The 23910-nt window shown below is 46.2% G+C and overlaps 1 protein-coding gene across 1 annotated transcript in view; it reads right to left on the reverse strand.

Moving 5' to 3' along the window:
• Positions 1-3640: 3640 nt before the first annotated feature.
• LOC146189660 (lysosomal alpha-mannosidase-like) overlaps positions 3641-23910 on the reverse strand; it is a 30050-nt gene continuing 9780 nt past the window's right edge. The window contains exons 6-16 of the mRNA XM_084603311.1: positions 20593-20712; positions 17867-17983; positions 17383-17509; positions 16310-16389; positions 15325-15513; positions 14682-14800; positions 13206-13313; positions 11761-11950; positions 10812-11039; positions 9604-9756; positions 3641-3985 (exon numbers count right to left, since the gene is read on the reverse strand). Coding sequence (XP_084459437.1) covers positions 3734-3985; positions 9604-9756; positions 10812-11039; positions 11761-11950; positions 13206-13313; positions 14682-14800; positions 15325-15513; positions 16310-16389; positions 17383-17509; positions 17867-17983; positions 20593-20712 — 1683 coding nt within the window. The 3' untranslated portion in view covers positions 3641-3733. The remainder of the gene's footprint in view (positions 3986-9603; positions 9757-10811; positions 11040-11760; positions 11951-13205; positions 13314-14681; positions 14801-15324; positions 15514-16309; positions 16390-17382; positions 17510-17866; positions 17984-20592; positions 20713-23910) is intronic.

The raw sequence follows: 23910 nt of genomic DNA on the forward strand, positions 1-23910 counted from the left end.
CGTTCGTGACGTCATAAAAGATACATTTATATGAATTAAATTGCTCAACTGCAGCATTTAGAGTTGTTATATACGAAGTTATAAATATTTAATCATTGATTTTTTCACTTTGTTGCTTTCTGTACATTTGCTACTCTAGCCTCGAGCAATGGCGCTGCTGTCAACGTTGGCGCGCGCGAGGGACGCCTTTTCAAACTTCCATCATTTCCATCTATTTCTACAACTCTGACCTCGCTTTTAGGTGTATGCTTTCACCCTCAGTGCTGCATGGAAATACAAACTTTATACCTTGAGAATGTGAGACTTCTGAACAAAGGCCTTCGTCATGGTGAGTTAACTTCTGAGTTTATCATTCTGCTAATCTGATAGTGCGCAGCCGAAGCCATCTTTGCATCCTGTTCAGATTCGTGCGGCCGGCGGCTCAACTGCTCGTGTGCGTCCGTTTTCTCTGCCACTCTACCTCATGCGAGCACTGATGTAATGAAAACTAAATCGGCAACATGAGTGGTAGTTCGAACTATATGGAAAGTATGCGCGATGCGGACAGAGACCGGTACATAAAAAAAAAAAAAAGAAAAAAAAAAGGAACTGTGTGGCACCGACCTGTGTTTGCAGTCGATGTGCGCGACTGTACTGTAGGCGTCGACTTGCGGCCGCCCGCACGTAATTCTGTACGACATTATGAGTTCCTTGTGTTCCGGGCTGGCTTCGTCAAATTTTTATTTATTTCCGATACCTTCATGGGCCCACAGAACATTATTTAGGAGAGTGCTACATAAATATAGAATGAAACTGGTAAAAAAAGGACAAGAAACCATTTGAAAGCCGGCAAATCACTCGAAGGACACAGCTCATTACAAGCGGCTGTTTTAAAGATCCAAAGCTCAAGCAGACGAACCCGGGCGTTGTGTGCTGTAAAATCCTTCTCCAAACTAAACCGCTGAATCCTTGCAGCTCAAATTTCACACAGAAATGACATTTTTACTGTTTTATGCCAAACTTATTTTGGGTGCTAGCCTGATTCGGTCAGAAGTCGGATGTTTGCATCTTCTGTGGCAGCAACAAAGCAAAATAAGCTGCTGTTCGATGGAACCGGTGGCGCCACCTTGCTCATGCAGAGTCTCTGAATGCACCTCAATCTTTCTCTGCTGACGGCTTCTGGGAGCCTTGAGTGAGGTCATCCTCGGTACATCCCATAAGCTCCGCCTTGCAAGTACCGCACCTCCCCAGGCCGATAACAGCGATTCCTTTTGATTATCGCGCCGTGGATATGTCGTCAGGCACAAGATCAACACTTTGCTCTCGTTCGTATTTTCTTTCGTTGGAGGTCTGAAAACAAGCTTGCTTGTAAACAGCACAGAAGCCTCTGCTCGTTTTCGACGTTCGTAACTGGCTCGAAGCTTTATATAACCCGTAAGAGCCCCATCTGGATCGATCCTTGATTGCAATACGTCTGGCCCAAAGTGTATCCAACAGTATGGCAGCCGCTCCTTGGTGACTGCTGACATCGCTCTGGGCCTACTTAAAATCATCACTCTTATCAATGAATTTCTGCGACGCCCCTTTGCACTGTGTTTCCTCCGACGGTGCCTTTGGTATTGACTCGAATAAATGCAAATCGGGAATCGGTGTGAAAATGGTGGCACTTACGGCTTGCCTCTTTTTAAGCACAGTGAAAGAATCAGTGGTTAAGTCGAGAGGTAGTTCGGCGAAAATTTCCGGCAAAGCTGAGCTCGTAGACGATTCAACTACTGCAGGGAGCTCATCCGCTGCCTGCGTAAAACGACGGCTGTCGGCAGCGGGAGTAGGCTCCTGAAGGCCCTTGATGTGGCAGCTGAGGAGCGTCATCGTTCGAATGGCAGTCTCCTCATACTCTTGTACCGCTGCGACGTCTTCTGCACAAACGTCGACTTTAAAGGCCTCCATTTTCTCATTTAGCACGCGTAGAACAAAGTTTTCAGTCTGTCGTGAATGAGCTTTAGGTCAAGAATTGTCCCTTCGTTCGATTTCGGTAGTTTACTTACCTCATTGACAGAGCCAGGACTGAAAATCTCGTTGAACGACGCGCTTCTTTTTGATGCGGCCCATGGTGTCTCGATGAAGCCATCTTCTTCTCTGTCCGGTGGAGTTCGCTGACGGAGTTCCTGGTATCTTCCTGGAGGGTCGTTGGCGTTCCTCTTGCAACCTCCAGGAAGGATCGATGGAGGAGCTCACATTACTTTCCCGGGTTTCGGCACCAAAATATAGAAGGAGGATAGGCACCAGTCCACCTCCCACGTTTGTCAATGTCGCAACATGGCGCCGAGCCTCTCCCGCACGCTCCATCCCCAAGCCTCTTCTTCGTCATCGTTCTGTTTGCAGATTCCTGCACGAATCTGCAGCACCCCCTATACAGCGACGTCACGAGTACAACGTAGACACCTCACGCGCAATGTAGCAGAGAAGAATAAAAATTTACATGGGTTAAACTTGGTTAAACCGAAGGTTGAACGATATAGCTTTTCTTGACAGACTCTTGCCATTCAAGAGCATATCGCACACTTTATAAGGGTAACCCAAACGGCTCGTCCTGCAAACACTCGCTTGAACTGTACGGAGGCCGATGCTGATTCTGCTAGGCGAATCAGATGCTTGAGCATTGGCTTGAGCGACGGCTTCTGCTCTGCGAGCTTTCGTTCACGGGCCCGCTCCCAGTTGTGATTCTCGTTATTCTGGAATTTCTTCGTCTCTGTTGGCTTACTAGCTACATCCGCTGAGTGATCTGATTTCGCCATTAGTTGGCGTTTATCAGCACTGCGAGCGTGAATTCACGACCCGATGTGCTCGGCTCCTTATCCGTGATTGGTAGCCAGAGGATCGGCAGCTTCTTTTTATCGTGACGTCATGAATCATTTGATTATTTGAGGCTGTTTGCCTAGATGACGTCACTTAAGGTTAAGATCATATGTCATCTTTGATTTTACTGTGATTTCACTTTGAGCGTTTGGCCTATGGCCTAAAGGTATTACGTGGTAGAGTCCTCTTGCAGCTTCCCTTGCGGTTGCTCATTCTTATTTGCCAAACACTTATTTGTCCCTCTGATGTCTTACAAATTTTTTTAACGTACAGTTCTAACCCACCATTCAGCTACCGGACGCAAACTACCACCCGAATTAAATGTAAATCCCTGCGAAACCAAGCCGTACTAGCCGCGCCTTCATGATCTATAAGTAGCGTGCCTTACTCGACATTCATGAGGCCTGGAAGGTTGATCCCAACTTTGTGACAGCGTATGGTATCATTACATCTCATAATCATAAATCAGTTCTCAATCATGGGACCTGCTAAGAGCCAAGTCAAGGTTAAAGCTCAAGGTTGTAAATCGAGGTTATGTATCGACACTGATGTTACGTGGCTTAAATTTGAAAGTTTGACCTTGAGGTTGGCTGAAGGTCGAGATGAAACTGCTTTTCCGTTGAGCTATATCATTCAAAAAATGAATAATCGATACTAGTATTTTCCGCCACAGCTAGCAGCTGTTGCTAGCTGTATCTCTCATTGCACAGTTGTAACCGGTATGATAAATTTTTGACTCAGTAATGTTACGAATGATGGCGATATTGGTGTACAACCCAGAAAAGAACCTACACGAGTAGTTCACAGTCTCCCTTTAATACAAGCTGGGCAACTCGATCCCTGTGTGTTCCATGCTGACGTAGTGCACTGTTGGCGTGGTCGTCCTCTTTCTGAGGCTTCACCGCGGTGTGAGCACCAGGTCGGCGACGAATGTGCGCATCTCTCCGACGGCCATGTGGGCGCGTATGATGCTCTGGCGCTCGAAGGCATCCCCCGATCGACGGCGCGCGTAGCCCGCGTAGAGGCCTCCGCCCCGGCCGCTGGCTACGGTCACGTTCCACTCGAACTGCTCGGGCTGCTCGTCCAGCCACTGGCTCGCTGTCAGGGTCACCTCGCGCACGTTGGCCGTCTGGTAGGTCGACATCAGTGCCTGCATTGTCGATCGTCACTTAATCTAGCTAGCTGCATCCACTTGACCCCTGCGAACTTCTTAACCTCATCCGCCCACCTAACTTTCTGCCGCCCCCTGCTACACTTTCCTTCCCTTGGAATCCAGTTTGTTACCCTAAGCGACCATCGGTTATCCTCTCTTCGCACTACGCACCCATGCCCATTTCTTCTTCTTAATTTCCACTAGAATGTCAGTAACTTGAGTTATTCCTCTGACCCACTCTGCACGCTTCCTATCTCTTAATGTTACCCCTACCATTTTTCGTTCCATAGCCCTTTGAGTTGTCCTCAACTTAAGTAGAACCCTCTTCGTTTCAGCCCCATAGGTGAGTACAGGTAAACTGTTGTATACTTTCCTCTACCGGTAAGCTGCTAGTCATAATCTGCATAAGCTGCTAGTCATAACCGGGTTAAGTGGAGAAATATGGGAGAGGCCTTCGCCCTGCAGTGGGTATAGTCAGGCTGATGATGATGTTGATGATTTAATCTAGCATCGTCATAGCAAGTGGAGAGCTTCGCAGCTGCTTTCAAAACCTGAACCTGAAACCAATCCTCAGTTCAGCGCTGCATAAACTCGCATCAGTTGTAAGTTCCAAGTTCCACATCAACATCCTTCTCATCCCAGCCCACCTGCAGCTTCCCCACCTGCAGCTTCCCCACCTGCGACCTATTTTCGGTAAAAATAGAGCCGTTACTCGTTAGTATCCAAACAACCATGGCTCCGAAGGAAAATGAAGGTTTAGTTTTGTATGATATGCGCTTGGGTGAATGGTTTATATCAAGGCTACTCCACTCCACCTTGTGTGATTTACAGTGTATAAACAGATTGGACTGCCTGATTTCTCCCACCCACACAAAGCTAACTTGGAGCATTTTTTCTTTGTGTCCAGCAGCCGTATATTTACTTTTTACACTTTTGTGCGTAACTAAGCGCATGGTGTACATATAGTTATTTTGTATATGTTTGCAGATGCATCTTTCCTTGCTATTCTTTCTTACTATTCTTGCTATTCTTTCCCATAGTTTGCTTCACTTTGCTATCGTCTGCCCTAAACCACTTATTTTCAGTCGGCTGTTGATCAAATGCGCAAGGAATATGTGGCGCGTTCTGCGGCCAATACCTCTGTTTCGTTTTCGCGTTTTTACTGCCTTTTCTATAAGAATAACCAAATACCACTGCTGCCACTTTTACTCCTGTTAATGCCCAAAACTCCCTTATTCCCCTCCGCACGGAAGAAATGATGTTTGGAGCAGAGACAGCGACGTCACGCCCGCGTGGCCATCCAGGGGTCACGTGACACTGCGCGACCGTTCCGTTGGTTGCCGCCACCTGACCGGATGCATTCGATTTTCCAGTCCCGGACTACTTGCGGACAGGTCTCGGCTTCCGCTCTGAGAGGACGTGGCGTTACAGTCACATACCTTGCAAGCTCCCTCCATCATTTGCTTATCGTCTATACTTTAGCATGAAGTGATAACCGTCAGTCACCATGAGGCAGTTCTTTCGCAGTGGCGCCGTGCGTACGCTCATCTCATGACGTGCGTGCAATGCTGAAGATAGATAACTGAGGCGCGATTCAATCGATGTTATTCGCGAACGGAGCGCAACATGCCTGAATGCGAAGTGTTTTACGGAACTCAGTTTGGCAGGGTTTGCTTGCCTTCGATGCTCGCGAAGTTCTTCCAAGGGCCCAGCTCACTGCGCTTAAAAAGAAGATTAAAGCGTTTGCCAAAGCATTTGCAACAAGTGTTAGCTGTTCCAGCACGCAGCGGTTCGCTTGCGACGTTTCCAGGCCTGCGCGCTGAAAAGGTTGCTAAATAGATGAACTTCTGGACAGCTCGAGCAACAATCTGTGCTCGGGGCTCTTGACGCTTCCGTGTGTAGTGAAATTTGGGAGGTTATAATACGGGAGCAAATGTGTTTCCCCCAGTTATTCGCGGCTGACTGTCCAAACCGCCGACCCCCACTCCGTGATCGCGCGCCGACCACGGTGGGCCGTGCTCTTCTAAACAAAGGAACACGTGCTGACAACAAACAGGCATTTATTGCCACAATAAACGCCAGCTAGCAATCAAACACACTAATAAATAGGTCGTCCTACTCACTAGCAAGGTTAGGAGCGAATGTTAGCCCGCGTTTTGGCAGGCATGAGACATTTAGTTTAGCGCTACCGCGCGAGCGTCAGCACGCATGCGCAGATCACCCCGAGAGCGACAGATGGCGCCACGTCCGTGGTAAATTTCAGCGGACGCAGCACGCAGGAACCAATCAGCGCGTGCTATGCTCACGGCGCGCGGTAGCGGTAGACGGCCGCGGTAAGCGGCAGCGGTAAACTAAAAGTAGAGAGATTTAGCACACCGTGATCCGCGATCCGCTACCGTGATCCGCCACCGCGCGTTCCACTGCGCATGCCCAGATCACTTTGATACCGATAGATGGCGCCACATACTGGATGTCGGTCCGACACAGAATGCGCTAACATCTTCAATACGGCGTTCTCGTCAGTTTTCACTCAGGAGCGCCAGCCGCCTCCAAGGATACTTCCTACTAATGCCACCTCGCCGATGGACGCAATAACGTTTTCTTCAGCAGGCATCTCGTCTTTATTTGAGAAAATGAAACTTTCCTCGTCAGCCGGCATCGACGAGATAAACACTAAACTACTAAAAAACACGAAGTGCATTAGTACAGTGTATCTAGAATTAATGTTTTCGCAATCACTCTCAACAGGTCTCATTCCGGAAAACTGGAAACTTGGGAAGGTCGTTCCACTCTACAAATCAGGTAACAAAAATTCCCCCCTAAACTACCGTCCAATTTCTCTAACTAGCGTCCCCTGCAAGATCATGGAGCATGTCATATACTCTCAGGTAATGGACTTCTTAGACTCTAACAATTTCTTCCATCCATCCCAACACGGTTTCCGCAAGGGGTATTCATGCGAAACACAACTAGCCATGTTCCTCAACGACTTGCATGCTGACCTGGATGCTAACCTTCAAGTTGACGCCATCTTTCTGGATTACGCTAAAGCATTTGATAAAGTTCCACATCAGCGATTAATACAAAAACTTTCTATTCTAAACTTACATCCTAATGTGCTAAACTGGATAGAGGCCTTCCTAACAAGTCGTTTTCAGTCAGTCATTGTGAACAACCACTCTTCCAACCCTCTCTCTGTAACATCCGGCGTCCCACAAGGCTCCGTTCTTGCGCCCCTACTGTTTTTAATTTATATTAACGATCTCCCACAGCATGTATCCTGCCAAATTCGAATGTTTGCTGACGACTGCGTAATTTACCGCCAAATAACAAACACAACTGATCAAGAAGCCCTCCAGCAGGACCTTAACCAAATTGAACAGTGGTGCAAAAATTGGCTTATGACCCTGAACCCTAGCAAATGCAAGCTTCTTTCCATTACCCGTCGCAAAACGAGTCATGCCTTCCATTACAAAATCGCTAACGAGTCCATAGAATCTGTATCATCTTTCAAGTACTTAGGCGTCACATTATCTAATGACCTAACATGGAATGCACATGTTGCTAACGTGATATCATCTGCCAACAAAACTTTGGGATTTCTTAAACGTCACCTTCGCCTCGCCTCGTATCACGTGAAATTGCTCGCCTACAAGTCACTCATTAGACCTAAACTTGAATATGCATCCGCCATATGGGACCCGCATCATATTAACCTCATAAACGATCTAGAAGCCGTTCAAAACCGCGCTACAAGGTTCATTCATTCTTCTTACTCGTACGACGTCAGTGTTTCAGCCCTAAAAGCTAAATCAGCACTGTCGCCTCTTTCCGTTCGTCGTCGCATAGCCACGCTATCACTGTACCACAAATTCTTTCACTCATCACTTAACCGTGCCCCCTACATCACGCCAGCATCTTACATTTCCCACCGCACTAGCCACACGCTTCAAGTGTTTCGCCCACGTGCCCGAACTGTTACTTTTTCAGCCTCCTTCTTCCCACGTGCAGCTAAAGATTGGAACGGCCTTCCCCAGCATATCGTCGACATCACCTGCCCTTCATCGTTCGCTAGCAATCTAAACAACATTTTTTGTATATGATCACATATATTGCATTGTCTTGTACCTTTTCTTCTCATCCCACCCCTTATGTAATCCCCGCGAGGGGTCTTTAAGGTAATAAAATGAAAATGAAATGAAATGAAATATAGACCTGCCACATTGGAACCGATCAGCTCGTGCTCCCCGCCCACGAGCGGTAGAGGGTCACGGTGGCGGATCGCGAATCACGGTATGCTAAATCTCTCTAGTCTCTCCGCCGGACGGGACGACAAGCAGGCGGGAAAAGTTCCAGTGAGCCTCGAGTTGCCGGAATCCCGCGAGGATGCGTGCACCCGATGCCGAAAACCGTTCCCCCTTCCCCCGTGCGCAATGACGAAGTTGTCGGTGTCGCTCGCGCTGCCGCGACGCTCTCGTCATCTCTCAATATTTAATCTTAACTACCGGCGCTTGCGCCATCTATTGATAGCTAGAGTAACTACCGCGGGCGAAAGCCGACTTTACACCTCACCTAACCCACCCCTTCCTTTCTAGGCCTCATGGGCATCCTTATGAATAAAGATTTTATGAATATGAATATGAATGACTTTGTAGAAGACGATGGGAGATTGTTCCCCATGAATTCAAGACAAGAAAACGAAGATGCAAGTTTCAAAAGTCTTACAGTTGCTTACAGAGCAGCTACTGAGCTAATGTCACGGTTTAACACCGATATCATCTACAGGAACATGAAAAAAGTAATCAGAATGCGCAAGGAGCATAGCTCAATATGACCGCCAGAACGGCGATACTTTCCAGGGAGCTGCACTAGTAGGCGGAGCTTATGGGCTGGCCGAGGAAAATCGAACGCCGGACTCCTGTCCGCAAACGGTCCGGGACTGTCCAGGACTGAAAATCGAAAGTATACCAAGTAATATGCCACAAGCAGCTAGGAGTATGAGCCCACAACACAGGTTTTGGTGGAGTCGATTCGTTTCATCTCAAATTACAAGGACACAAACAGCTGCATCAACGAGGAGGCGTAATATTAGAGCTTCAAAGATAGCAGTGCGAGTGACGGGAATCCAAAACCTCTTGCGGCTGCATTATGGTCTGTGTGAAACCTCGGGGCAATAATGAAACACCGAATATAAGGAAATGCCAGATGCGATGAAAGACCGGTAAGAATAAACTCCGGCTTTAACGGAACACTGACATTAATGAAACACTGCCAACAGATGCAGATGAGCACCGGCTGTATCAAAACCCTGGCTATAACGAACCACCTGCTACAGCAACTTGGTGATGACACTTCAGCGACGTCAATAAGGAATTAGTGTATTGGATGATCTTATAGCACTAACAGTGACGGGCAGTGGTGGTGATCATAGTGATAAATTACCTGCTCTAGGCCGCAAAACGATAGAACAAAGGAAGAGAAGAATGACGTCGCATTTCTACCGCGTGAGTCCGTTTGATCACTCCTAAAATATTTCTTTTCGGATGCACCGCCCGCACTTTATATAAACCACTGCGTGACCTGCAAAGGACACTTGCAGCATGCCACCCACTCACGTGCAAAGGCACGGCCACGTCGCCGACTCGCATCTCCCTGGCCACGACCGCCGGCTGCATGAACTCGAGGCGGAAGAGCACCTTCTTGGGCTCGTGCTGCTGCAGAGTCAGCAGCTGGACGCCGATGGGGAGGGCCGCTCCCAGGCCGCGGAACTGCGACCGCCGGCAAAACAACAAATAAGCAGAGGCGAAACAGTCGCTAACTTCTACTGAGAAGGGCAAGCTAATTTTTCGTTTTGTTGCTGACTGCTTCTATTTTTACGGTCATTCTCCAATTTCCCTTCCATTCTGCCGCTGTGAAGGTCTCGGTGCGGCAACGTTGTGTATTTTATTTTTACTTTGCGAAGATGTCTGAATTTTAGGTCATTCAGCATGACACAGCTGCGTCGTAGCCGATTGCACGGGAGATATGACTGCAGGAAAGATTGTCCATCTTTACATAATAAATTCACTACAATTGAGATAAAAACAATAGAAAACGTGTTTCCTTTTATATGTTGTGGTAGTTATGGCCCCTATCGGGGTGCTCTCATGCAGCGAGGAGTGAGGAAGTGTGAGGAAGTAGCCGGAAGAAGAGAATGAATGTCAGTACCTTCTGCATACAAGAGATACCTTACTAATCACCAAAATTTGGTCCAGTCCGATGAACTAACGGCGCGTGGGCTGGACCGCCAAAGATCGCCACGGCACAGTTATGTCGGCAAAAGGTGGTCAGAGGCTCGTTATACCAAGTATTTCACCCCAGAGATGTCGAGCGCTAGGTCAAGGGAAGACTACACGCTGAATACCTGCTGGGGTGCCCAGCTGCACTGGCAATCGAACACTCAACCTTCCGCACGCGTCGGACGCCCAAACCATTGGGCCATGCTGCAGTGATTAAATAGTTTTAGCATAACACAATCCGCGATACGTTACTGTGATCCCCCACCGCGCGTTTCATTGCGCATGTCCAGATAGGCTTAAGGGCAACAGATGACGCCACACGCAGGACGGTGGCACACACGCCTGCCGCATCGGGACCAATCATAGAGTGAGCTCTGGCGGCGCGCAGTAGCGGGTCAAGGTGGCGGACCTCACTATGCTATAACTGTCTATTGGCCCAAACCGAGAGTCATGTTTAGATGCATGAGCTCAGTGGACGGTCTCGCGTCTTGCACAATTAATATAGTCGGGGCTCATATCGGGGAGAGTGACTGACACACACTCACGGGCCGCGTCTCCACGGCACGCGTCTGTGGCGAGGTGCCCTCGGAGAAGGCGAGCACGGGTGCCATGACGTTTGCAAGCTGTCTCACTCGCCACGCGGCCTCGGCCAGCGGTCCCACGTGCAGCAGGTGGCGGCCGCGCACCACAAGACCCTTGCGGTCCACGCCCAGGTCGTTGAGCGGCTGCGCGCTGCATCCCTTTCCGTCGGATCCCAAGTGCCGACGATGGATCTGAATGTCAAGGTGTGAAATACGCTTGCGACATAATGCGCGAAATAGAGCTATGGCATTGTGCAAAACGCTTAAATGTTCTCCACTGTAATTAATTCATTAATAATCGGTTTGCACTGCGTCGTCGTCGTTAGTATCGAAGCCGCGGACGTAAAAGAAATCGCTGCGGTCGGCTGGCTATTCGAGCTTGCGTCACCGTCGAGGTACTGTGGGCAGAGTGAGTCCTCTGTGTTCGCTACGCCAGTGGGCGGGTCTCGAAATAAAATCGACACATACACTACAGTACTGTATATCAATGCATACTTAAGATAAATATGATCTAAAAATACAAGACGGCGAGTGGTGAGGCGTAATTAGAGTAAGTTCGTGCTAGGACTGGTTAGAATCGATAGCTGAGCGTTGATTTTTCGCAAAATACTACCTTTCATACGGAAATTCACGTCAACTTCGGTGTCAACTAAGCCTCTTTAAGGTCAATATCGCTTTCAGGGCACGTTTAGAACCTGGGTTTCTACAGATTAAAACCAGCGGAAGGGTGCAGACACAGAGAGGTTCTGCTGGTTTTAATCTCTACGAATATGTATCGACTGACCCAGCTCTCTACTCTACTGAACCTGGGTTTGTTAAAGTGTACTGACAACGCACCTACGGAGCATACTTGCTATAAGACAGGAATGGTTGGTGGACGTGGGGAGAGTTCAATGTATTTCGTAGTCTTTACCATAAGCTCTATGGTTCCAGGCTGATAGCCAGTGCCGCCCTGCGGTCGGTCCGGAAGTACGCTCATCTGCAGCGACTGCTTCCTGTCGCGCAGGTAGATCCAGGACACGACCGGGTAGTAGTTGGACTGTACCAGGCGGCGCTCGCGCCGGTTCTTGTCGGTGACGTCCCAGGGACGCGTCGCGTTGGCCCTGCATCGCATGAGGCACCCAGGTGCACATGACAACAGAACGTACCAACGCCTGGTTGTGTTCGAATAGAGGACGAACACTCGCGGCCGTGACGACATTGTGCACTGCACATTTGCAGAATACCCTAACGAAGTGAAGTTTTATGGTTCCAGCAGGCAAACAGACTGACTACCTCTAATCTTAAAGCTATATCTGATGGCCATGACCGGCAACCATTGGCCGCGTTTCAGTAACGTTGCTTCTAGGCTGATCTGCTGTGGATGAGTGTGGGCTGATCTGAATGAGGACAGCGCGGAGCGTTAAGGAGGAAAGTTGCATTTAACATAGTTAGCAGGGCCAAACCTCATCAAGTTCAATTTATTTTACGATGAGAGAAGAAAAAATATATATTACAGCGATTTGGCCATGGTTCAACCGAATTAGGCAATATATAGATCGGCTTTACATTTTTTAGCGTTTATTTTTGGATTATACTCGTCGAGTCCTTTTTAATAAAATGTGGCGACGTTGCAATGTAAAGACTAATTTTTAATCGCCACTGAATAATAAAACCTATTTAATTAGGACTCTCTACAAGTCCATTGCAATTATTCTTGACATAATTCTATCCACTGATATATTACTGGACGCTGTAATAAGAAGTTCAATTTTTGATCACAACTAACTGTAATTCATGCCGACGCGCGCGCAATTAGCAAAGCTCAGTTATACTGGACATAAGCTATCTAATGATATAAACTTACGCTGTTTGTACTGGACATAAACTACACTACTAGCACTTGTGTTACTATAGCTTGACTCGGAGGCTTGACGTTGAGGCTGAGCTGAAGGTCAAATAGACGCAGTCCGCCAGTGCTCGGCTTTTGCTTTGTGTAAAGCTTTCACTCTAAGAGGGCGCTTTATTTTTCTTCACGATGCGATGTAAAACCAAAGTCTGCGTGCGCAGGAATATGACCTTCAAGTGAGCCAGAGGTCAAACTACGAAACATTTGTAGGGTCGCTATTGTGTCGCACCCCATGGTAACAAAGACCAAGGTCAAATGTCAAAGCGATGAACTATGACGTGGAAATATGGTTCGGTGTCACGTGATATTTGACGTCACACTGTGACTGAGTATATAAAAAATCAGCCATTGCTGTAGCATGGAGCCTGAGCAGAGGGAGCGAATGAAGCTATGGCGTACACAGGCTTAACAGTAGCTAAACCACCAGCAATTTTTTTTCCCTCTAACGCCATGATCGTGTCTGTACTCACGCTCGTGGCAATGTCTGCTTGCCATTAGAGTCCGTGTAGAATACGCCATAGTTTGTCAGGTTGGACTTGAAGCGGGTCACCACGTCGTAGCCAGGTAGCGTCGGTGGGCTGCGGAATTCCGACGAAAAAATAAAGGAACATGCAGACGTTTCGGAATGACTAATTAGAGTTTCTGTCGCACGAAGTGTAATATTTTTGCAAGGAACTAAGTAAATAAATAAAGTAAGCAACCTAGCCTTCGTTACCGCGATGAACGAAGACGAGCCATGACACTCAACATTCTCACGAGTGGGAGAAAACATCTCCTGCACAAAGCTTGAAACTAAATCCAGAAGAAAAAGAGAATGGCAGATACACTCAAGACTGCTTATGCTCGAAGATGCGAATGTATAATGATTATTACTAGTCAAGACTATGCGTAATATTTAAACATCTACACCTTGCACGTTAATAGTAAAGCGCTGAGAGTAATGATACGTTACCTAATATGTATGAGCCATGACTATATAACACGCACGTTACCTTTCAGCACGTATGACTACAACACACACACACACACACACACACACACACACACACACACACACACACACACACACACACACACACACACACACACACACACACACACACACACACACACACACACACACACACACACACACACACACACACACACACACACACACACACACACACACACACACACACACACACACACACACACACACACACACACACACACACACACACACACACACACACACACACACACACACACACACACACACACACACACACACACACACATCATGCACTGGCCTGGTGTTAACCGGCCAGTCGCATGCTTGTGAGGAGGACCACGATGCCCATTACTCGCTGTATTAAATTGTTATTTGTGTTTTTTGTAAGTACTGGCATTTTATATGAAATGAAACTACGGTGATTCATGTTAGTAATTGGTATTATTGTAATTAGTAAGGTTGTTGACTAATAAGTGGTAACTAGTGTTATAAGCATTGGTACAGGTTTGGGTATTTCTTTGGTATTATCGATTATATCTTGTTTGTCCTTGTGATTGGTCTTGGCGACTCTGTGAGTCCATTTTTTTGGCGGTGACGAGTTTTCGTTGCCAACGGATTTCTAATGGTTTCGCGCTACAATTTAAATAATGGAGCCCGATGGTCAGTCGTTGGATGCTTGGAAGGCCGCACACTGTTACGCTTGGTGAGCAATAAACAAAAAAGTAAAATCGAGAAACTCTATACCGCGGTGTTAATTACACCCTGTTCAAATAAAGTCACCTATCGATCTGCGCCTTGTGTTGCGGCATGCGTTCGCAGCGCCCTCCGCGGCCCTCCTGTACACTTCTGCCGGAGGTCGTTACCAGTGTACCTTGGCTCTTGGTGAGTGTTTTCGGCTGCTCGCTAAGTGAAGTATCGTATACGCAAAACAAAAAGAAAGGCGGAGCCTCACGCGGTCGGTATAGGTCCGACGATCCAGTCGAACTCGATGTAGTCCTGGTTCACGTACAGCCGAATGACCTGGCTCAGCCACGGGTTGAACCACTGGTGCACTTCTTGCACGATGGTGCTCTGAGAAGGACATGAAGAACGGTTTGGCGGACGCTCTAAGTAAGAGGCAAAAAACAGCAACAACAACCTTGAGGGACGGAGACACGGCAGAGGGTGCTTCGGCTCACTGACCACAAATCTATATTGTGAATACTGACGCACAGTACAATTTGAGGTTTCATCGATTGAATAAACGCAGTGCAGTGATAACCGTACTAACAAATATCTGTACACAAAACCTGAGATTTAAAATGTGTTCCTTCCAATGCAGCTATACCTGGAGTTTTAGAAATATTCGGTGGACAAGGACAAGTATTCGCAAACTGTTATTGCCCACAAACTCTTTATTCTTACCTACGCGATCCTTTCCTTCTATGTGCCTCCTTTTCGAATTGAGTGAAATTACCGCGGTGACTGACTGCAGTTGCCCGCTTGCGAGGACAAGCCCTCCTCCTTGAGGGGCATTTCCCGCTGCCTTCGAAAACCTATGAGAACAAAGCCTAGCTGCGTCGCTAATCCTAGAAACAAAGTTCGAGCAGGGTTACCGTGACTAGGCGGCAGGTGGCGTTGCTTCGGAACTCCTCGGCGAAAAGGTCCTTGGGCGCGAACAGGAAGTGTCCGTGATCGGAGGCGTAGGCGGCGAACACCTGTTCTATGCCCACATGCGCGTTCTGGCCCAACAGCACCACCTTCTTCAGGAGGCAGGTGCCGGAGTCAACCACTACGCTGTACCACTGATGGCGCCACCGACAGCAGGACCAAGGGATGAAGGAAGGTAGAACGAATGAAAGCTTTAAGGTTCCTGTTTTGTCTTGAAGCGGGGAGCACACACACAGGGCAAAGATTGAAGTCAAGCTGGTAATGGCCACCTTACAAAAAATCTACGCCAGAAAGGAGAGAGAAAATATTAAAAAGAAAATCTTTTGATAGAAAGGGGTACAGAACATCATGAAATGAAACATTGCTGCGTACTCTACACAATAGCACGCTCATACAGAGCCGAAAACACAAGACAAAAACGACGAGCCCTCTTAAGACTCACGAAGATGGGGATTAATGGCATTCTAGTTCTTATCTGCATTAGTTTTGGGCGTTTGCCTCAGTTTCGTTGCTATTTTCGTCAGCACACCAGATGTCCATCGTTGGTTGGGCGCCAAATATCTTCCCAAGGCTAAGGGTGCATTTTTAATTTCGCTTCTGTGGGTAGTGATTTGTGATTCGTCCTTCTTGGTCACGTGACATCTATGACATCACCACTGCATCGATCAATCAGGAGATTTCGTGTCTTACGGCGGTGTTGTTGCGTTGTGATAGGAACTCTAATGCTATCGCATTAGTAAACAGGAATACAAACGCGGCAAACAGGATCTGCAGTTCCTTTGTGTCGAGACTCAAAGTAAAAAACAAAGCTTCCATCCTGATCACCTTATAGAGAAGAGCGAAATCTGCGAGCTGCTTTTTTTAATCGGGCTTTGCAAGTTCAAAAACGCATCCGGCTTTTTGATTCCTTAAGGAAAAGACGAGCTTCACCTTGTTTCTGAGAACGTAGTCGGTTCCAGCAGAGAGCTCCCGTTCGCTTGCCTTCGTCTGCTGCCTCAGGAAGGTGGTTCCTGAGAACAGGGAAGAGACAAACAGAATTATCGAAATGCGAGCCACTGTGGATTCGCTTAAAGTGGCATGTTCTGTGAATGTTTTAGAGTGCAGGCTGTTATATTGACGATTCCTTGACGTAGCTCTTATAATTTCGGTCACGTGATTGCCACAAACTCGCGGTCATATGTCAGATGACACGAGAAGTGTGAGAAACGTAACTGTGCGTCCATTGTGGTCGCTAGATTTGTCCAGGTTGCTACAAAGTTTGTCAGCCTTTGGCCAGAGGTGGGCAAAGTGCGGCTCACGAGCCGCAAGTGGCCCTTCACGGATCCAAGTTCCAGCATCTATTACTGACTCGAAAGACAGCTTCCTTTAGGCTCTTTCCATCTACCTTATGTTTGGATCTCCATGCTACTACAGCTCTGTGGCACTCTTCTCAGCAGTGAAAGAGGTGAAGTCATAACAGTGTGCGACCATTGAGAATGAATACCCAACCGAGCTGCTCAGAACTGTAATCACCTCATTCGACCAAACATTGAGTAACTTGCTTTAGGGAATGGGGCGACACAATTCAGACGCACCAGAGAAATCGCTGCATTAGTGGCATTCACTGAACTTTACTGCATGAATCGTTAAGTATTTGCCACGACACCTCCCCTTCGTTGCTGCGGTCCTTAACTAAATATATTTTTATGGCTCTCTCCATATGTCTCTGTGACCGCGCTTGCCTCAGGCTTTGCTAAAAGTCTTAGCCCTCAGTAAAACACAGCCGGCACCTGGGGATAGCTATCGCCGAGTTTTGCGCGTTATGCAGGACAACGTGTATATTCTTCAATTTTTTTCTTCTCGCCAACACGTGCACTCCTTCGTTGTTTTTCTTTAAGCAGCCGCACTTTACAGAAGATTCTGGACTGGATAGATTACTTGGGCGCGATTCTTTCAGCGAGGCGCACTCAGATGATGTCTTTAGAGACGAAGTATTTAGGGAGAAACTCTCGCGACCGTCTCACCGCGGAAGCGCTGTACGAGGAAAGTGGCGATGCCCAGCGGGGGAACATTCGCGAGGAACACGAGGTCGTGGAACGATGTGCTGTTCCTCTCAGGAATGTGGAACAGGGCGTGCTGGATGGGAATTATCTGGAACAAAAAGAGTGAGCGTAGGGAAATAGTGCTTTCTTAACAAGACCTATTCGCGCTAAACAAACACGTATATGTCATAGTTTGGCTGTTCCAGACTTCGAAAGAGCGATTAGCAGAATTTAAAAAAAAAAATGGGTTGCAGTGCAGGAAGCAGATGGCATTTTTGTAAGAGTGGCGCATTTTCGCTTGTGCATTAACAAGTGTGCAGCGTGATGTAGAAGGAATAATGAAGAATACGTGATCAACAGGACAGGTGCAGACACATTTTGTGTATATACGCCAGCATGAAAGAATGTTAACGAGAGATATGAACAGCCAGAACGTTTTTTTTTTTTTTTTTTTAATTTTGGTCACCTCGGAGGGAACGAAGGCCTTCTGGTCGTTGATGACCCTGTAGCCGCTCGTGGCCACGGGAAAGCGGACGTGGGTCTTCACCATGACGCTGTGAGGGTTGTACACCGACACGAAGAACTGCAAAGTATTCACGAATAGATGGTTGGTTGGTTTGTGGGGTTTAACGTCCCAAAGCGACTCAGGCTATGAGAGACGCCGTTGTGGAAGACTCCGGAAATTTCGACCACCTGGGGTTCTTTAACGTGCGCTGACATCGCACAGCACACGGACGCCACTCCGTTTCGCCTCCATCGAAATGCAGCCGCCGAAGCCGGGATTCGATCCTGCCTCCACAGTAGTCGAGCACCGTAACCACTCCGCCACCCCGGCGGGGCCTATATATTCACGACTAGAGCTATTACGAGCAAAGTTGTACACTTACCAGAAACTTCAAGAATTTCTAATTACGGTGATAACTGGCGTTAAAAATTACCATGTGAACATCAAGATAGAGTCTATGTAAGCTCTGACTGTAAATTGATCCTCGTTACTGGCGGTGATATTATATTAGATACTCAGGTCAAGGTGAAGCATAGATCCAGTAAGACATAACTTTTGGCTGCACAAATCAGGTACTATATTTATATTTCAGGATGATTATTATCGTTTTATGACAAATGAAATGAGTGGAAATGCAATCAACGTCTTTCACCGGGTACTTTCATTTCGAAAATTGTGTCTACACACGTTGCAAATCATACACGTATCAATGATGGTACTTTACTGAGGCTGTCAATTAATATGCGTTACCTATGGTCATGTCACCACCTTCTTGACATCATCGTTTCCATAGCTAACCGCGACAAATTTAGATAGAAGTTGTTCCACCATTACTCACCATAATCCCATTTATCAAATTTCCACGTGACTATGGCTTATGGCTGGTTCCGTTCAACTGTCCCACTGACTTCCGTTGTTTGTGCTCCTTCCAATTACTTTACTCTGCTGCATTTTATAGTGCATTTCTCAGGTTACGTTTGATTCTTACCTTTCCCTTACTGCGCTGTATTTTCGCAGGTGAAGTTTGGTGTTACGAACTGTATTTTTAAATTGTTTTAGATTTTTTTATTTATTTTACTGTCTCTCTGTTTCGTTGTTGTCTCCTTTTATGTCTAATTATACTCTGCATAAGTTTACAGTTGTTACCTCCCTTACTGTCTGCTGTGAACTGGTGCCTGTAAGGTATTTTGAATAGATAAATAAAAGTAATCAAGCTTTGAGACCAACGTCGATTAGCGTCTGTGCAAACGCCATTAGCAAGGCGTTTCAGAGTGTTTGAGAAAGGCACAGATTGAAGTACTTGCCGATGACGCGGTCATGACTGACATCTTTATTGTACTCTGGCTGCACGATTCCCTCATATCACGTTGATGTAGGGAACGGAGCGTGGTTTACGAAGCTAGTCCAGGACGTGTTAAGCTTGTCGGATAATTTCCTGTCAGCCAAACTCTACGTCAGGATCACTTCACTGTTGACGCCTTCGCTATTCTGCATGGGCGTGCAATTGTCACCGTCAGCTAGCTGCGTTCTGTTTCAACAGATGTACAAACCCGGTTTACCTCCAATTCTAAATATAAATCTGTAAAACGTATTTCCGCGAAGGTACGCGGTATGGTTCAGCATCTTCTATGGATTTTCTCCTGCGGGAAAAAGATGCTTCGCCACATAATAGACGTTTATGCAGTGGTGCACGCTTTACAGGCGGCTATTAAATGAATTTAGACGAGGCAGTCATTCCTTGAGGGCGAACCAAAAGCAGTGCTTCATCGGAGCGAAATGCGTGAGCTTCGACTTTAGTATTCTTAGCATAAGCACCACATCTCTCTTAAACTCAGCATCGGACCTCACTACTCATTCCACGATGAAATGGCGTACCCTCACTTTCAATGTTACGTACCTAGTACGACGCATCAATGGCAGTTGCAGAACGTGCTGCAAATCAGTTTGAAGCATTGAATTCAAACATCGCGCACTAGAGCACTGCACCAAATAGTCTAGAATATTGATGGTAGCCTCATTTTTTAGGTTTGATGAGGTTCAGCTCGAGTGACAGGAGGAGCGAGTGACACGTTCATGGCCGTCGTATTTATTGTGTGCCATACGTTTTTGGAGTTACCGCAGACGTTTTGCACGGACATTTTGCAGAAAATGTTAATACTCTAACGTATGGGCGCAAAACGCTTAGGATTAGGATATGAGTACAGCACCAGAAGGCCCTTAACGCAGCAGGTGCATACAGGGGCTGTTGCTTATTAATGCCTGCGGCACTTGAAAGCTATTAGCCAGTCGTTTTGAAAAATAGAGAGGACACAGTGAAACACAAGTTATCCTGTTGAATCGGGTCTGTTCTTACTCTTTTTCTCTTAAGTGGACCATGAAATCATTACTGCCATAACCTCTAACCCTGAGATAGCATGATTCTAACGCGCACTCGATACAGATTGTAACGTGACTGCTGTTCTGATATTCAACTGGTATATAAAGTGCTCGTTAGAATAGGGTAGCTTTCTTCTTAGACGTGGGCGTCCGCGCCGAGCTTTATATAGGGAAAAAATGGGATAAAGAACTTGTCCGCTTTGCTCTATTGTGGGGAACAGTGGATGACGAGTCGTTCGTTCGGCACAAGTCGTGTAATACACCAAAAATTATGGTCGTGCTGGTGGAAAAGATTACGTGTGCATGCTCACCCTCTCCAGGTTCTCCGAAGGTGGGCACTCGCTCTGGTTTAGTTTCCGACAGAACTTGGGGAATAGCACCTGACTCGAACCAGTCGTCGTCAGGGCGTCGATGGCCTTACCAACGATCTCCTGCGTGAAATAAGTGCCCACTGTTGACGTTGCAATGAATGAATGAATGAATTACCCCGAATATAATTGGGAGCGTTCACAACTACCACCAACACTTTATGCATAATAATTATTTGCGGATACTGATATTGTTAGAGTAACTTTTTGTTAAATGAGTCCAAAACAAAATTGTTCCTGTTCCACTCACCAGATAAGCCATTAAAGTTCCTGAGAGCAATTTCATTGGTCTGTGTGCAGTTAGTGACGAAAAATATATGCAGATATCATGTGTGTTTTTTTTTTTTTTTTCTGAACACAAGTTAAGAAACGGTAATGTCAATATCATCTTTTCTCAAAAGCACGAAAAGTAATAGGCATGCTGAATAGAAATCGTCAGCTCTTCCCGGCTGGTGTTAAAAATCTTCTATGTAATTCTTTGTTTCGTACTAGATCAGTTATTGTGCATTGGGGGAGGGGAGGGGGGGGGGGGAGTAACTTACAAAATTTGAACTAGTATTGCTGGGAAAAGGCCAGTTGGGGAAATAGAAAATGTTTCATTTATTTTAAAACTCTAAAAGCCTTTTTAACAATAATCATAATAGTAAAAGGTGTTAATATATCGAAGTCAATTCTAATAAGAAGCTACACGAGGGCGATAAGGGAGAAGTTAGATCAATTCATATCGTTAGCTTATCATCGTGAAAAAGAGCACGTTTGTCATCATCGCCATAAACTATTGAGAAAAATTACTTTCATACGCAGAAACAGTGGCCGCCATTGCTTTTTTCTATATTTATATCTTTATTCATATGTTTGTATTGCACTCAACAATGCTCAGTTTCAACAACTGCAGCCTTGTTAATGTTTCTTGGGTTAATTGCTAATGCCTTGTTAAGTAGCCACTGTGTATTTTTCTCTAACCTCCGCCCCATTTTTGCATGTATCGAGTTTCGTGAAAAATAATATATTGACCGATTGATCGATTCACTGATGAATTGACTGTTTGCTTTTGAACTCATCTTTTCTAGCGCTTCTTTAACACACAAGGGACATTAGATGAAGGAGGAACACATAAGAACAGGACGGACGCTCCTTCATCTAATGTCCCTTGTGTGTTAAAGAAGCGCTAGAAAAGATGAGTTCAAATGCTTTCCAACTCGCCCAAGTTTCCGCCTTATTATGACTGTTTGCTTGATTGAATTGTGTCATGATCAAAGGCAGCAGGAAATTAAGCATGTTTTGACTCAGTCTGAACATTGTGAAAAATGAAATATATTGACTGACTAATTGATTTCTTTATTGACGGATTGCTTGATTGAATTCTGTCATCGTCAGAGGCAGCACGAAATTAAGCATGTTCTTGCTCAGTTTGAATACTGCGAACACCCTAAATCTAAATGCAAACTTGAGTCACATAAGATGTTTTCAGTGTTCTCTTCCAAGAGGGGTACATACACAAAGATTTTAAATGTCCATGTTTCTAACTTAAAAGATGCTTGCAGTACTAGCGATAATAAGAAAATGACTTCAAAAAAAAAAAAAAAACAGCGCGCAAAGTGAATAATTATCCAGAATCTATTTTGTGCTGTTTGTTGTGGTTTCGGTCGGCGCCTGAGCTAAAGTGCTCGTTGTTGTCGTGGTTTACCAGCTAATCTGGACTGCCTAGTTTGTTGATGTGGAAAATACTGGTTATCCCTGTGAGCAACCATGGAGTTTGAAGACTACAATACAACGGAGTTTGATTACTGCGAGATAATGGAGGAAAATCCACGTTAGCATCCCTCGAAGAGGGACATGGCGAGCTGCTCTTCGGTCACCATTCGAAGTCGTGTGAAATTATGTTTCACTAAATGCTTGCAATCTAAGCTTGCTATGAGGCATCTCCTTACGACCACGAAGCAAATCATAAAGCTCAAAATGTCGTTTTGAAAACCCCAGACGTGTGCACCACTGGCTGTTTATAGCTACAAAATATGGCGTCAGCCACCAGTAGCACAGAACTGAGACATTATTTGACTGACACAGACGGCGCTACAATGCGCATACTATTACTTTTGTAGCGCATATATTACAGCAGCTACAACGAACGCAAGGAAAAAAAAAATAAGCACAACATAAGGGACACGTGGCTTCAGTTTGCCGTAAAATACCATCACCGCCATCCTTTTCCTCGTCGTCATTGGCAGCTTTGCACATACAGTGCGCGACAAGGGCACCTTCCAATGACCTTATGACCTTCAGTGACTGCAATGGCCTCCTTATGCTCACTTTCACTCATTGTTCTCAGTCACTAGCGGGTATATATCTTTTCTTCTTGGTAATCCGCTCAGTTATCTCAACCAACAGTCATTTATCATTTAATTTGCTTACTTGCGCCACCCAGGCCCCCTTTTTTTTTTTTCATCGTTTCCTCTATGATAAAATCAAGTTTGCCTTTTTTGTTCATATTGCTGCGTCTCGCTCTCAACGGTATCCTTTATAATCACACAGCGAGTGATAAGGAGGACACGCTTCCAACTTCTTTAGTTATCTTCGCTGGGGTGCTGTCGTCTGCGTAACACCTTGCCGCAGCGATTGGCAGCATGCAGTATCGTCGCTCGTGAAGGCGTTGCAGTGCAGCCCGCGGACTAGTCAGTATGTAGTGCCATCACTTATGATGTTACCGATAGGGGCGGTCGGAGCGTACCGACGTCACGAGCGACAGCATAGTGATGTCACGGGCTCTCTGCTAGGCAAAAGAGACGAACGATAACGAATGCACAATATGTCATTCACTATCGGCACCAGACTGTCGCAGACTCTGGCTTTACACAACGATACCTGTATTACGACGTTTTTCTTTCCATGGACTGCTGTGTAGTAAAATATGTAACATTAAACACAAGCGATAAGTGTATCGTGATGTGACCATTCAGCGTCTTAGCGTTGGAAGCATGCATGGTCACTGCGAGAATTTTTGCTACTGGTATTAATAATTATCTCCCAGTAAAGACTTACCTCGAGTTAAAGCTTTGGTTACTGACTCAAGCAATGATACTTATAGTGGATAAAATGTTTTCGTCTGAATCCAGCATCCTAGATCCAGAGAGTCTCTTGATGTTTCCTTTGTCCGCTGGCGGGTTTGTGACTTGTTTTACCGCTTTGTCCTAAAGCGGTGTAGTAAAAGCCATAGTTCATAGTTGCACTACCGTACTCTTTCCTCCTTATTTTTGAAACTAT

Source organism: Amblyomma maculatum, chromosome 5 (assembly GCF_055883805.1).
Source record: "Amblyomma maculatum isolate TAMU_Amacu chromosome 5, ASM5588380v1, whole genome shotgun sequence".
Taxonomy (NCBI): Eukaryota; Metazoa; Arthropoda; class Arachnida; order Ixodida; family Ixodidae; genus Amblyomma; species Amblyomma maculatum.